The sequence below is a fragment of the Falco biarmicus genome, chromosome 14, assembly GCF_023638135.1.
Source record: "Falco biarmicus isolate bFalBia1 chromosome 14, bFalBia1.pri, whole genome shotgun sequence".
NCBI lineage: Eukaryota > Metazoa > Chordata > Aves > Falconiformes > Falconidae > Falco > Falco biarmicus.
The window spans coordinates 17,711,006-17,726,064 of record NC_079301.1 but is presented as its reverse complement, the minus strand read 5'-3'; the positions used below and the strand labels follow the sequence as shown (position 1 = coordinate 17,726,064).

The 15,059-nt window shown below is 38.8% G+C and overlaps 1 protein-coding gene across 2 annotated transcripts in view; it reads left to right on the top strand.

Annotated features, from left to right (window-relative positions):
• Positions 1–15,059, top strand: part of TENM1 (teneurin transmembrane protein 1) — a 349,253-nt gene that overhangs the window by 187,326 nt on the left and 146,868 nt on the right. For both annotated transcript variants that reach the window (XM_056359800.1, XM_056359799.1), the window contains exon 5: positions 5,890–6,128. In XM_056359800.1, the coding sequence (XP_056215775.1) occupies positions 5,890–6,128 (239 nt within the window). The remainder of the gene's footprint in view (positions 1–5,889; positions 6,129–15,059) is intronic.

Sequence of the window (15,059 nt, the reverse complement as noted above, 5' to 3'; positions counted from 1 at the left end):
GTTCCCAGAGACAAATCTCTAGGTGGTTTCAAATGTATTACATTTATATATGTAAAAATTGAATGACAAAATAAATCAGATAACTAGTTTGCAAGGCCATTTCCCTCTTCCTTCACCCATGAGCATTCTTGTTCCTACAGTTCTTGTACACAAAAAGGTAAAACAGGGCACATAAAATGTTAGGGCAGATTCTATCTACAAGTCATGCCTTTCATTCACAAAGTTTTCCTGAGCTGGTTTTCCAGATGAGAGTATAGTGCATGTATCTTTATTGTCAAGCAGGTGTCTTGGTTTGTATACCATATACTTACCTTAGAATAGCTGTCCTGGTTTTGTACTAGAGTTTGCCGAGTACCATATGCAAGATTTATAAACAGAGGACCATATTCTGATTATTGTCTAGGTTTAGAAGCTTCCTTTTTTTTTTCCCCTCCCACTTTGGGTACAGAATAGGCTGGATAGAAAATCAGGAAAGAGCAAATTTCTGCTTCTTCCCACCGTCACGGTGGGACTGAGTGACTTTAAAGGGTCAGGTAGCTATGGGCTTGTGGCTGATGTTTGCCAAAGTAGATGGGCAACTGTATTGGTTCCAAATCCCTTTTGGCTGTCATCTTTACATGTTATGCCAAAATCACAATCCTCTTATGTTTCAGCTACTGTGCCTCTTTAAAAATTCCCTTTGCACTTCTGTTGACGTCTAAAAGAATTACTTCAATTGCCTACTTAACATGGGAACAGATATACAGTTATATATATTATATGCAGTTATAGAATTTAGTTGAAAAAAACCTGAAAAATTTAAATGATCAAACTGACACTTCTTCGTTTTCTTATCACATAGCTATGCAGCAATTTGTAACACTTTAGGTAACTATTTCTTGAATGTGAAACACATACAAGTACCAAAGTGTTCCTACTTGGTTTATCCATGAGAAATGCAGACTAATTTTTCTCTCGGTTTTATTGCAAGATTAATGTTTCTACTGACTCACTCGGCGGCTCACTTTCGAATCTGCTTTTGTTCTTCATTTTTTCCTCTTACAAACCTGTAGTTTTAAATGGAAATGGAAGGAAAACATATTATAGGTACAAATGAAGGTGGACTTCTAGGCGTACAGACACTAGGGACAGGGTAAATGCATCAAACTTGCAGAAGTGACACCAAGCCCTTGACAAAGTTCTGAGACATTACTATGGTACTGGGGTATGAAAATATTTTCTTAGAATTTAATTAAGGAATTCTGTGTGGGTTTAATCTGGTTTCTGTAATAGTATTATGTTACTGCCACATGAATTCAGTTGGGACGTTGCTTTGTATGTAGCTTTTCTAAGACTTAAATTACCATTCCAGATAAGCCAAAAGTACATAACAAAATGTCCTGATAGAGAAGGCTGTAAAGAAATGAAGTCTAAGAAATGTTCTCTAACCTTTTCCTAGCTGAGAATTCATCATTTTTGTATGAACTGCACTCTTGGAGTTATATGGCATTCCTCTTGAGGTTGAACAAGAGCACTTAAGTGAGCCACATGAAACTGCTTCTCTACAGAACGCAAGCTATTCTGTGATCGGCAGGACTAAGAGGTCTAATTTATTGCCTCCTGTCACCTGTACTCTGCAGTAACTCCCTTCCCTTCCCCTAAACTCCCTTTACTGGGCATGCATGCCATTGCAGCAGGCTTAGACCTGGCTATCGATGAGAACGATGCATTCTGCATCGCTGGCCACCATGTGCCGCGCTGGCTGGATGTCTACAGGGGCTTAGAGAGCACAAAGAGCCGAGTTTAGAAACAGGACCTCACTGGGGCGTTAGCTGGTTTTATTGGGTTGTTTGGGGCGATTGGTGGTTTTGGTCCAAGTCCCCCATTTTTTATGAGTCTGGTAGGATCTTTTTCTTCCAGTGTGCTTCACTTGAGAGGATTCAAAGTTCAAAAGTTTTACATTTGTAGAGACGAACAAATGGGTAGATAGGCAGACAGAGGTCGTTACCTTGAATAGGGAATGTTTCCCAACTGCTTTTTCTATATGTGAAATTATTACTGAGCCTTTAATAATTCTTTATGTATTGGAATTATAACTGCAACAAAATTAAGTTACTTCTTTTTCACAAATAAATGCCTTATAGATTAAGTTTGTATTTCTCTTTTTAAGAGAATATGATAATTTTCTTTATGGATGTCTTTGACCTTTTTTTGTGAACATTTAGAATTTCCTCACTTTGGAACAAGTGGTCTTATCAATCATCCTTATAAATTCACTGGTTTTTCTCAGTTTACCAAAAAAAAAACCCAAAAAACAAAACACCAAAAGAAGCCTTAGCTTTTCTCTTAGATTAAATATTAAAGCGCACACCAAGCTGCATTCACATCTAAACTTTTGAACTGCAGCTTTTATTATTTTTCACTTTAGAGGGAGCACCTGATTTTATAGAATTGATAGCAACAGTTTAGCGTGTCCTGCTGTCCTTTGGGAACAGTGGTGTGCCCAGACAGCTGAGGAGTCGTCTGAGTTTATGAGAACATAGTCACAGTTTAGCTTTGGAAATTTGTCTGTGTGCCACCAGTGTTTTTCAAGTTTTATAGAAATGTCTTTGGGTACTCAGTATACTCTCCCCAAAATGGAAGGCATAAACAATTGTGGTTTTTAACATTTTCTGAACATTATTTCACTGGTAGCTCAGTTTCCGTGTAGCACTGCCTCAGAATCCCAGTTTTGTTACAAGTTAAACCTATGTAAAACCTCCTCCGTGGGGATGGAGCCAGGTATCTAGAAGGGTGTGAGCTGGATCCAGCTTCTGTGCGCTCTTCTGCTAAGGAAGAAATGCATCTACGCACTAGCATTTTACCATCAGGCTATGACGCCACATTTATAAATCCCTGTGCAAGAGAATAAAATTATTCCTGACTATTGATTGCAAGGCTGTTAGAGTCTTTAACAATAACTTTCAGTTCAGCATTTCCTTCCTTTACCTCTGATACCTTTGAGCTGTGCACCATAAACGACAATCAATACTGCCAATATCAGACAATTTTGCTGTAATTTCCAAAATATTTAAATGAGAAATTATCAAATAAGTAGGCTTTTGGCATTAAGTCTTGAAAAGGTAAAGCAAGTAAAGAACTATTGGCTGTCTTTATATATACATATACATTATTTGTGTGTATATATGTGTATGTATATATGTATACATACGTTATATATGTATGTGCTTATATACGATAGCACATTTCTAATTTTATGTGGTGATTCTGTTTCCTTGAATATCAATAAGAATTTTGCCTTGACATTCTTTCCTATCAAAAGTATATGTGACTGTATCTTGTTAACTGCTGACTGAAAAGTGAGGCTTCCTGTGCTTGCAAAAGCCTTCACGTGTGTCAATGAAGCACTGATGCCAAAATAACCAACTATATTCTTATCGTCTGATATGAAGGAAGCAGATTTATATAGTCCTAGACAGTTACGTTACTTCATTTGAAATTATTATTTTACTGTATTTGAGTTGAGAAAAATTGAAGAATTACTGTCTTCAGAGCATCGCCATCTATACAATGCATATATCTACAACTGTGAACATCAGTGGGAAAGAAAATGACAATGTGTTGTCGAATGTAATGCCAGGATGCTGTTGCTGAGTCAGATTGAGTTGTCCTTTTTTGTCTGAGTGCTGTTTATTTTGGTAGTAAGTATGAAGTAGGAATAGCTAGTACTCAACATAAGCAACACAAAAATTCCTTTCTTGGGGTTTGTCAAAAGACTCCTGGTATGTAGGCACTGCAATCTAATGCAAGCTAACTGGTTTTCTCATTTACCTCCTTTTTTATGTAACTGCCTGAATAAAAGGCCCTTTAAAAGATAAAACTGCTCTGTAATACTTTTCTATTTTTTTATAACCTGGCATTTTGAGAACTGTAACCTTTCTTTTAAAATCTTATAATGGAAATACCTAATATCATACTCATTACACCATTTTAGCTATTACCTTTCCAGGAACATGTATTTACAATATTCTTAAAGTCAAATGTCACAGTATAATCATTTCATGCTCTTGAGTGTTTGGTCCTGTGTATGTCCTGATGTGAATCCATCAAAGAAATTCTACCAGCGTGGATTGATTGATCAATCCATATATGTATTCAAAAGCTTGTGCCTTGCTGAAGGTGTAGAGGTACATTCGCCATTGGGAAGATTCTGGACCATGTCAACATTGGCCAGTTAACTTCAGCTGTGAAGTGTGTCTGTGGCTTGCAGGCGTCGCAGTGCCATGTGATTTTAAGTGCAAGATCCTCCTTTGGTTTTAGCAAAAACTGAGGGCAAGCTGCACCCCCAGCACAAGTGGAATGGTAGTGCTTGCCTGGGTGCTGCAGAACACTTGCACCGGCTCCCAGCTAATGGAAGAACAGAGAAGTGGGTTGTACAGGAACCAACGGTAGCAACAGTCACGGATGCTCTTACTCAGCTGGGAGCCCGTATGAACGGGGCACAGTTCAAAGCACTTGAAATGCAAGTGTGTTGTTGCTTTTCATCACTTCACATCAGTGTCTGGCTCCCAAGGCGAAGACCTGGCAAGCTCAGGAGATTCTCTAGGAAATGTCTTCCTGAGTCGGGGCACCCAACCGAAAGGCTGCATAGATCAGGCTAAAACAACTCCAGTGGCAGCCCCGTGGCCAAGGCAGTCCTCCTTCTTGCAAGCTGTGTGGTATCCATGCCCCTTCCCTTGCTTCCTCAGCTCAGACCTCATGGCTTAAGACCAAGGAACACGGAGATGCTCTGAACTTCTTTGGGTGCCTGCTATGCCATGAGGTTTAGATGTGCGCCTGTCAGGAGCGCACTGAAGAAGCTTGCTCACATAAAACAAACAAAAGAAGGTCCAAAGCAAGTTGGTGTCTCCAAAAGAACGTGTGATTGGTGTGGTCAGCCTTGAATGTGTCCTTTTTTGCCACAATTCCTGAGCAGATAGCGCAGTAAGTTATTTTTTAAATTAAATATCCTTTCCCAAATTCTCTTGCAGAGCACTTGCCAGTCTTGAAAACTATCCATCATCCTATAGACAACCACTTTATATTTCTGCACCAGAGCCTGTTCTGCAGGGCACATTTTTGTACCTTATTCTTCGTGCCATAGGTCTTTGCTATTTTTACTTGAAGGCAATCAGTCCTCCAAAATATGCTGAAATAGGTCTCCAAATGAATCCTTTCTTAGTATGTTTGAGAATCACCAGAGTAGGCAAAAGCATTTGGAGAAAAACTGCTTTCAAAATATCTCAATTGAGAATACTAAGCAAACAGTATTCACCTATGCAGTAACCACAGTCCTTCAAAATGGATCATCCTTGTACATTTCCCAATTAGTCACCTTGCTCTCTTTTTTCTTTTTTCTTTTTTTCTAGTTCTGTTTTTTTATTTCTTTATATTCTGGAGATAACCCATAGTAAAAATAAATACTCAGAGTGGTAGTGGCTTCTGTGCTTTCTTTGTACTCTTGGTGAGATAAACCCAGTTGTGTGTTTGTGGATGGGGTGGGTGCCACTGGCGACAATTCCCATGTCTCGGGCACACCTGTGTGACAAGGCACACAGGGGTTACTCATCTTGGAGGACCTCCAGGTGCCGTGCTGAGAAATAATCTTTCCTCAGCATTACTCCAAACCACTGGGAGCATAGTTTCGAAATCATGTACATTATATTGTTTGTTTCACTGAAAACTTGCTGGAAATCTTGTGACGTGGTTGAAAAACTGCCGGTACGGAGGGTATTCAAATACATATCGTCCTCTGTTTGATATTTTCTCTGGAAATACGCGGTGTTTATCATACGGTGCTCATATAGTTCCTTTCACTTCTTAAATCACAACGTGTTTTTTACAACGTGGTTCTTTGTTTTCTCTTTGTAGGCATTTCCTATTTAAACACGGATCTGGGTCTTCAGCTATCTTCAGCGCAGCCAGTCAGAACTATCCTTTAACATCCAATACTGTTTACTCTCCACCTCCTAGGCCTCTTCCTAGAAGTACCTTTTCCAGACCTGCCTTCACTTTTAACAAACCTTACAGGTGTTGCAACTGGAAGTGCACTGCCTTGAGTGCTACTGCCATCACAGTGACCCTGGCGCTGTTGCTAGCCTATGTCATCGGTAAGCCTCTCCTCCTTCTCTATGCTGAATTATTCTTGACCTTTTCTGTTCTGTTGTCTTGCTTACTTCTACACGAATACAAATCATGTTTTACTAATAATGTTTGCCATGGGGTGCTTTGTAAATTCTGGCGAGCAAAACGCTAGGTTGGCCAGAGGTTGAATACAACATGGAATTCACATCAACATTCTGCTCTCCTAACCCTGATGCTGCCTAACAGAGAAAGAAATACTATTTAAGATGACTGTTTATATTAGGAGAGGACTCCTACTGATTTTAATTGCTGTGTATTTTTCTTAAATTAAACATTTGATTTTCATATTAAGGCTTACAACATTGTTGCTTTTAAAGAATTATTCAGAAAAGGCTGATAACAATTATATTTTGCCTTGCTATCTTTATTACATTTCTTCAGTCTGATCACAATTTAAATCTTTCTTTTTTGCCTCTTAGTTCTTATGTCGTTGGCTAGAATGACAGCTAGGTCTACAAATATGCAGTATTTTGCACCATGTTTTCTAAGATACATTTTGCTGTCCCTTTACTGAATTTACATTTCAGAAATATTAAATTCAGAAATAGATTGAAGTGCAGTTACTTAATTTCAAGCTCATCTTTGTAAATGCCTAACTTTGCAATTTTGCTATTGTAGTAGAATGGCAGGATTTATCAGAGTAGCTGGAAACACCTTTTTTTAGTTTGCTTTAGAGGGTAGATGTATTGGAGGTGGGCTTGGAGTCAATGTGATTACAGTCATACATGGGAGAGCAAGTCTTTGTGACTTACTATATGACGTTTTGGCTCAACATTAATTATCACATTGGTTCTTCAACATGAATGGAAAAATGTTACAAAACATTTGTTATGTAGACTCTTAAAATGCAACTGTGGCTTCTGTAAACATAGGGAAATCTAATTAGTTTTTGCTTGTGTGACACACATTCTCACATGCAGTCCTGGTTTGTTGATTTATTTGTCAGTTCACAGCTGGGCAGGAGCCAGAGTATTCCCAACATCCTGTATCTTGAATGGGAATAACTCTGGGTTTGCTTAAAAGAGTGGTTTGTGCTTGGTAAAACTTGTCCAGAGATACAAGTACAGATACCTCCGGACCAATAAGTGGCTACTAATTTTCTGTATTCTCTGAATAACTGTCTTTATGGTGAAAATTATTACCATTTCACTCATTTTTTTGTTTTCCACTGTTTTTTCGGGGTTTGGAGGGGGGTTGTCGCATAGTGACGAAGTTCTAGTTGCTGTCAGTGAGATAGTCATCAGGAGGGATTTTTTCCTAACATCCTTATCTAATGCATATGGGAAAGCAGATCTGATCATTTCTGGTGTATGATAATTTGAAAGCACCTGAGGATCTAGTAAGCTACATTAATTGCAGATTTACATAACAGCTGGTGAGCATATGCCCTCAGTTAGGACTGGCTGTATAATTTTTGCAGCCTCATCTGTTTGCTACAGATATATATCCCACCCACACCATTTAGATTTTATCTGGATGAAGCACTGCCTGTATCATCCGGGCTTAGATTCCAGTCTGCCACCAAAGTTTTTTCAACTTTCTAGAGATATACTGCTACATGTCATCAGCCTGAGAAGGCTCCAAGTGCTCCATGTCACTATGGATTAAAAAGCTCTATATGAATTTCCTGTAGATATGTCTGTGTTTATCTTTACCTGGTAACGAGAGAGTGTAACAAGATTTTTCAGTTGGGCAGAACTAGGTAAAATGAAGATGTCTTTGTATTTTATAAATTATTAGTATTTCTAGTTATGTTTTCTATAGCAAAATACAAATCTCTGATCCAGGAATTCTAGTTCAGAACATTTTCCAGGATGCCATTATTTGCTCATGTTTGCCCCAGAAATTTTTCAGTTGCATAAGCTTTCCTACAGATTCAGGTAGTATTAGTTAGCTTATTCCACATTAATATTCATGCTGCTCATTTCTGGTTGGTTAAATATTTAAATAAGTTCATGGGTTGTTCTTATGAGTCAGGTACTTTAGTTCTTTCACTTTTGTTGGGTGTGAATAATAGCATATAAACTATTTTCAAAGTTCGCTTGCTCTGTAAGGTTTCATATTTGCATATCTTTTCACATCAAAAATTTAAGCATTCATGTTTTAAATAAGAGTAGTTGAATATACAAAACCAGACTGTATGTAACACACTGAAAGTGAAATTTCTCTCCCCCGAGTATTTTTTTTCAATTTGCGCACCATGATTCAGGTCCCTCTATTCCTGCTCCAGGCAGGTTTTCTTCAAGTCAGAGGCCATTATGGCTGAGCAAGGCCTACATACTTGGGTCCAAATTGCAAAACAAAACTTGTTTTAATTTCAGGAACAGACTTCACCTGGGATCAGCCTAGTGGCTGTTACTGGAAGAATAAGGGAGACTTCATAAAGGCAAAATTATTTTCATCCTTGTATATAGTCTGCATTAACTTATAATGAGCTGCAATTTTAGGCCAAATGAGCGTAGATCAAAATTTAACATCAAGCTTTCTCTTCCCCTTATCTAATAACTTAAATATGCTTTCTTAAATATCTTTTACTGCCATTTGATGCATGAGGTACATGGTACTGTTAAAAATAGGCCCAAATCTCAGCCTCAGTTGGGAACATTCCCAAAGTCTTGGAAACCCAAAGCTTATTCCAGATCAAAAATTTACAAGTGGCTCTTATATTTGTAATGAACTGAGACCTGTGCCAGGGTGCTATAAGCTGTGATTTCTTTTCAACCAAAAGTTAAAGTACCAAAATGTTTTTGTTCTTTTATTTTTCAGTCTTTCCCTATTGTCAGTGAGGCTCAATAGAGAAGCTTTTACTTGAGAACACCTACTTCTTTCCTGTTTGCTCTCCTTTGAGCTACTAGTAGTCATTTAAAAATAATCTTTCTCCGTGTTTCCACTTGCGACCTAAAATCACCATGTTTATTATTTGGTCCTTTCTGAAATAAATTTGTCTATTACATGGACGGTAATTTTGGGACCCTGTAAATGGTTGTGTAACAGCTGATCTATTGAAAATCTTTAGTCATAATATTTAGTTTATCAAGTGAAACATCTTTTCACTTCAACACGAGCAATTTCTGTGTATGGGTTCTAAAGTCATAGTAGTTACTCCAAAAAAACCCCTCACTTTACAATGTGGGGGTTTGGTCTCCACGCTGTAAATGCTGAATAAAGGCATATATACTTTTCTTTTTCTTCTGTAGTTTCATATATGTTGAGTACTGTAATGCGTTCCTGGCAACCTGGGGCACAGTTGCTTGAATTTTCCCATAAAAAGGGCAGGAAAGTAGGTGAGCAGCTGGGATGCCCAGCAGCGAGGTGATGCTGCATGTCACCACGGTGGCAAGGTGATGCTGCGTGTCACCAGGGCACCAACGGCTTCACCAGTGGTTCCGAGAGCCTGGCCACGGCTGCAGGAAGTGGGCAGAGTGAAAGTGCTGGTGGAGTGAGGGCCTGACCAGGGAAAACAAGTTATCTGCTCACAAAATAGCAACGTGAAATGGGCAAAAGTTGCCTGCTAGCACTCTCTGTGTCTGGAGGGCAGACAGACTCTGTGTGTTTTAAAGATTTATGCAAATGAATGTGGAAATCTAAAAAAAAAAAAAAAAATAATCTTGAGGGAAGATTACTGAAAACCAGTTACCTTTTAAGTTTTTATATTTTTGATTGTAAAAGAGAAATGCATAAGTCCCTGGGTATGTGTTCCTGTATTTTCTCTGGCATGAGGTGTTTAAAGGACTGAGCTGGCTCCACGTCACCAGTCTAGGTGCAGATATTTACAGAGGTGGCCCCTTGCAAAGGGAAAGTATGGGAAAGAAAACTGAAATTTCTATAGTACTTTTTAGTTTGCTTTATCTGGTAAGTAAGATGGGGACTAGCAGACACTGTGTACATAGTAATGTCCAAAGGCTATAACATAGATTCTGGATTATCATATATGACAAGAACATACCTATTTGATTCAGTGCAGTCGATAGTTTTTGCTCTCTGTTCATCTATTGGTCTGTGTTGCTATAAAGATTATAAAATAGAATCCTAGAATAGTATAGTAAATATTCTCTTTTTTTTAATCTCATTGTAATAAAAACCTAAGAAGCCATCAGCAACTAAAGAACTTTGACCAACATTTCAAAGCAAGGCAAATACAAGAGGCAGAATAAGAAATACAATGGGTTTTCTTTATAATTTTTCAGAACCACACCTTTTTCTTTATGTACAATACAATGTTTGATGTGGCTGCTCATCTAGTCAGTTATTTTTAGCCCATTAGTAAGTAGCATTTTTCTTCCATGATACCTTACCATTTTATCAGCAGCTGATTTGGACTTGCAAATCACTGGTCCTATTGATCAAAGATGCTGAACTCCTACGATTCCTATTGATTTCAGCAGGAGATGCAAATGTTCAGTGCCTCTGAAAATTGCATCCTATGTTCTTAGATTTAACCATCCCTGACTACAAAATGACTGTTTTATATACAAATGAATTCTCAAGTATGAATATGAAGTTGTCCCTATTCTTCATGATATTATCACTATTTATGAGTATGCACTGGAGATGGGTGTTGGGTCTTAAATTATATTTATATGGAGGGTGAGGAAATTAAAACCTCTCTGCTGTCTGCCATTGTGACCTGTCATTTTGCACTGTGTATGAGGTAGGGGAGTGATGGTTTCAACACTGGGAAAGGCCAGGCCAAATTTTAAGGACGTATGTATCTCAGTGCCTAGATTTATAACGGTTGCGTAGCTTTATGTGATATAAAGGAATAGGAAAAACGGAAATCCCTAACTCTGAGAACTAGAAATGATGCAGAGGACATTCAAGGGGAAAATATGCTGATTTTACACAGAAGAATGTCATGGTATAGTAAACATTGCTAAAGGTTTCAGGTGTGCATAAAAGCTGTGATGCAGATGTGCAACTCTGACATGTTGTTGAACCCCTTAGTGGGATAGCTCTCACTGAGACAGGTACACCAGGGTTTCACAGCTGGAAATCGCCGTGTCTGCTCTCTCTGAGCCTGGGTCTTACTGATGAACTTGAGAGAGTGTCACAAATCTTTAGATACGCAGAGGAGAAAGCCTGACAACATGGTATTGTTGTCTAAGATTAGGTTTTGTTTGTTCCTAAGTCTAACATATGACTCAGTAATGAAAAATGACACCAAGCTAGTCATTATACATCCCAGTAGGAGGATTGCAGGAGAGGAGGGAATATTTCTGTTCTCAGGTATAAAAATATGTTAGGTATAAAGAGAAGACTGCTTGAGAAAGAGAAAAATGCTTGAGAGTTAAGATGGCTGTAACAAATATATGGAAAAATCTGTATTTCATGAAAGGCCACATATGGTCCAAAATAACTTAGCACTTCAACATGGATTTTAAAACGATTCTTAAGACTGAATCAAATATTAACAGTCCCAAATTTTCAAATTTGGTTAGAGCTGAGTGGCATAGCATTTTATTTACAAAATGAGCTTACAAAAGAACACCTCTTCTGTAGGTGAGGGCCAGAACTCTGATTCTGACACCTATTTGTGTTCATGTATTTTCACATTGCTTCACCTGTACTGGAACTGAGGCACAGATGCACCCATGGCTTCATGCCACAGTGAAATCCAGTTTTAAAAGCAGAACCTGCTAGCAGTTACAGAAAAAAAATAATTTTCTGGCATTTGGTCAGGTCAAGTGCAGAAACAATAGTCAGCTGCTGGTATACATTCTGTTACAGCTCTTCTAAAGTCTGGGCTTCGGGAGGATGGTCAACTGAGAGTTTGTAAAATAACTAGAAACAGCAGAGAAAGCTAAACAAAAGCCTTTAGTGGAGGTCAGCAATTTGGAGAGTTCGCATTTGTAGGATTTTTGTCCTCTGAAGTTCGTCTTGCAGGCTGATAAATACTTATTGCACAGGACTTTTTTTGACATCTTCTGACTACTGAGAGACTCTTTGGCACTGGAGCCAAGCCTCTTATTCATATTCTGCCAAACATGTAGCACAGGAGTTGACAAGCTGTGCTTACACAGAAGGTAGATAAGAATAAATTAAATTAGATCATTGGCTTCGTAGCAGATGGTGGGTTAATCCAGTTTACAAAATGAGTTCTGAAAAAAATGTTTATATATTTGTGAATACATACTCGAGTATGTTGCAGAATTGCGGGGACTGAGTTAGTTTATCTGAAAGTGTCAGTTTGTTTTATTTAAAGGTTGAACAAAGTAAGCAATCTGGCCTTATACTTACAAAGATATAGGCCTTTATCTTTTTTTGCAATAAATCTGTTTTGTACCTAAAAACTATTTTTTGTCTAAGCAGCATAGTAAATTAGTGGGGGAAAGCTCTGCACTATGGGTAGGATCTTCTGTATTTGAGAGAGAAGTCGTTTAAAGTTACTCTGAGCAGCTCCGCTGCAGCTGGCCAGGGCAGGGTGTCTGAGGGAGAACCTTAGTTTCACCATAATCCTGTGGCATCCTCCAGTCTCTTTAGCTCCACTGACTACAGACTCCTCCAGATTTCACATCTGCAATAGCATCTATAATGTATGTTGTTAAAAAAAACAAACAGAAGTGTATGTCCATTTTTGTGTTGCAGTTTTATCAGAAACTTGGAATTAAACAGGGCTATCTAATAAAATATAAATGAAATACAGGTATGGTGGCATACATCATATTAACTCTATCTCCAAACATTATGTAAAGAGGGTCAAATTTTGCCTTCAGATATATTTTTGTGCCTCCGGATCACCTTTGTGAAAGCAATGTACAGCTCTGCTCATGGCAGAATGCCACTGGCAAATAGCACAAGGCAAACTAATAACGTAATGATAGAGGGGGGAACGTAGCAGGCGTTCAAACAAGCCAAGAAAGAATATCTTTTCAGATGAGCTCTGCAGTAGGATGGAATAAGCAAGGAAACAGAGAAATGAAGGTGGAAGTTCCAGGCTGCCAGGTGAAGGAGCGCGGTTGCTACCAGCGGGGAGGGTATCGGCGCTCAGTTGTCAGCCGAGAGGTTCAGTTAGGCCCAGAGGAGGGGTGGTATGGGCTGATGCTCCTGGTGACTCACCACAGCCCCTCCTAACTTAAACTTGGCGATTTCATCTCCACTTGCCTGCTAGTCTCTGGCTTTTGCTTGAAACCGTAGCAGTTCACCAATGACCTTACGCACCCTAGTAGTAGCTGAGGTATTGTAGGTGCTGCAAAATGCAGGGTAACTAGTTGCAGAATTTTTCTGGAATGCCGGGTAGGCAAAGCCAAAGCAAATTTTGCCTTTTCTGTAGTACATGTGTAGTCATCAGGCCTCAAAGGCTGTTTTTTGTGTTCGGTGGGAGCGTGAGCTACATCCAATAATGCATCTTTAGTCATTCGTAATGGTGGGGTTTGGGACTGTTTGTTAGTCAGCAGCCAACCCTCAGGAGGACTGCAGTCAAGGTCTTTTTGTGTCAACATCAGTGTGGAAGGCTGACCTTTGAGGAAAGGGCAGAGACCTTCATCAGAAAGTGAATCCCCCCGCTTTTTACCCAGCCCAGTCCTAAACTGGACAGAGTATTGGTGTCATCTTCCACTTGGTCTGTGGAGTAGGGTCTTATCCCTGGGCCCTACACGTCGGAAATACAGCTGAGAATCTTAAAAATGGATGTGTGCTGTGGGAAATGACATTGTGGTTTGCTGCTGAGTGCCACAGCATGTTCTGTGCCCTTTTGTCTGAAAGGGGAAGAGCAAAAGCCAGAAATCCACTAGAAAAATCAAAGAATGAGTGACTAAAAGTTCCTTCAAGCTTTTTAATTCATTCAGTACATGCCTACTGATTTCTAAAGAGATGTGAGAGAGAGAGATTTGAAAGTTTTATTTACTCTTACTTGGTGAAGTATCTGTATATTTAAAACATGACATACATGTGTTGTGGGAAACACGAGCTTTGTAGCAATTATGTATACCCTAGGTAAAAGAAAAGTATCACAGAAAATGAAGAGGCAAGATAAGGCTCCTTTTCTGCTAAATAAACATTTATTATTCCCTTTAATTCTGAAAAATTACAGGGAATAATAATTCTGAAAAAGAATTTGTGGCTTTCCTGGTGTATGTGGTCTGGTTATTACCAGTGATACCTGGATTTCTGAAGGTAATTTCTTAAGACCTATAGCTAATGTAATGAGAAGCAGGTTGATTTTTGGATTGCCGGATGACCAGGTTTCTGCAGTGATAGAAGTCATTCATTTTAACTCAAGTAGACCTTATTTTCATAGCAGTGTATTTGGTTGGGTTCAAACACTCAAGTCTTGCACATTGTTTAACATTAAGCTGCTCTACCGGTACCCTGTGTCATCTCCCATGGACTAGAAGGCCAAGGCTGGCAGAGACCCTCATCTCTACAGTGCAGTTGGTGTTTGTCAGGGAGGAAACTGACTGTCAAACACACATACAAATAGTTTTGCTAGCTTGCCAAGCTTTGGCACGAACTATAAAAACAGCAGCACTTCCCCAGCCTGAAGGAAGGCAAAACAAACAAACTGTTGGAATTGGTGCGGATGGATGGCAAAAGGCAAAGTGTGTGTAATCTGGAAAAGACATATAGTAAGGAAAAAGGTGCATTACATATTCACTCCTTGCTTTGTGATGTACCCTCTGCAGCACATGAAAATGCCATCTTAGGAAATGAATAATAGCAACAATGGAAATAGCATAAGAAAGCTATATTCATTATATTCATGATTCTATAATCACTAAAAGCTTATTGATGTGTGCAGTTACATTTTGCTTCTAGTGTTGATCTGTCTCAAGTGCTGATATAATTATTTGCATTAGTATAAATGAAGTGTACATTCATTAGTTATCAACCCCATTGAACTTTGTTCCTTTTTGATCTTTTTAACTCTTTAAATAATAATAACGTTGAGAAGCTCAAGC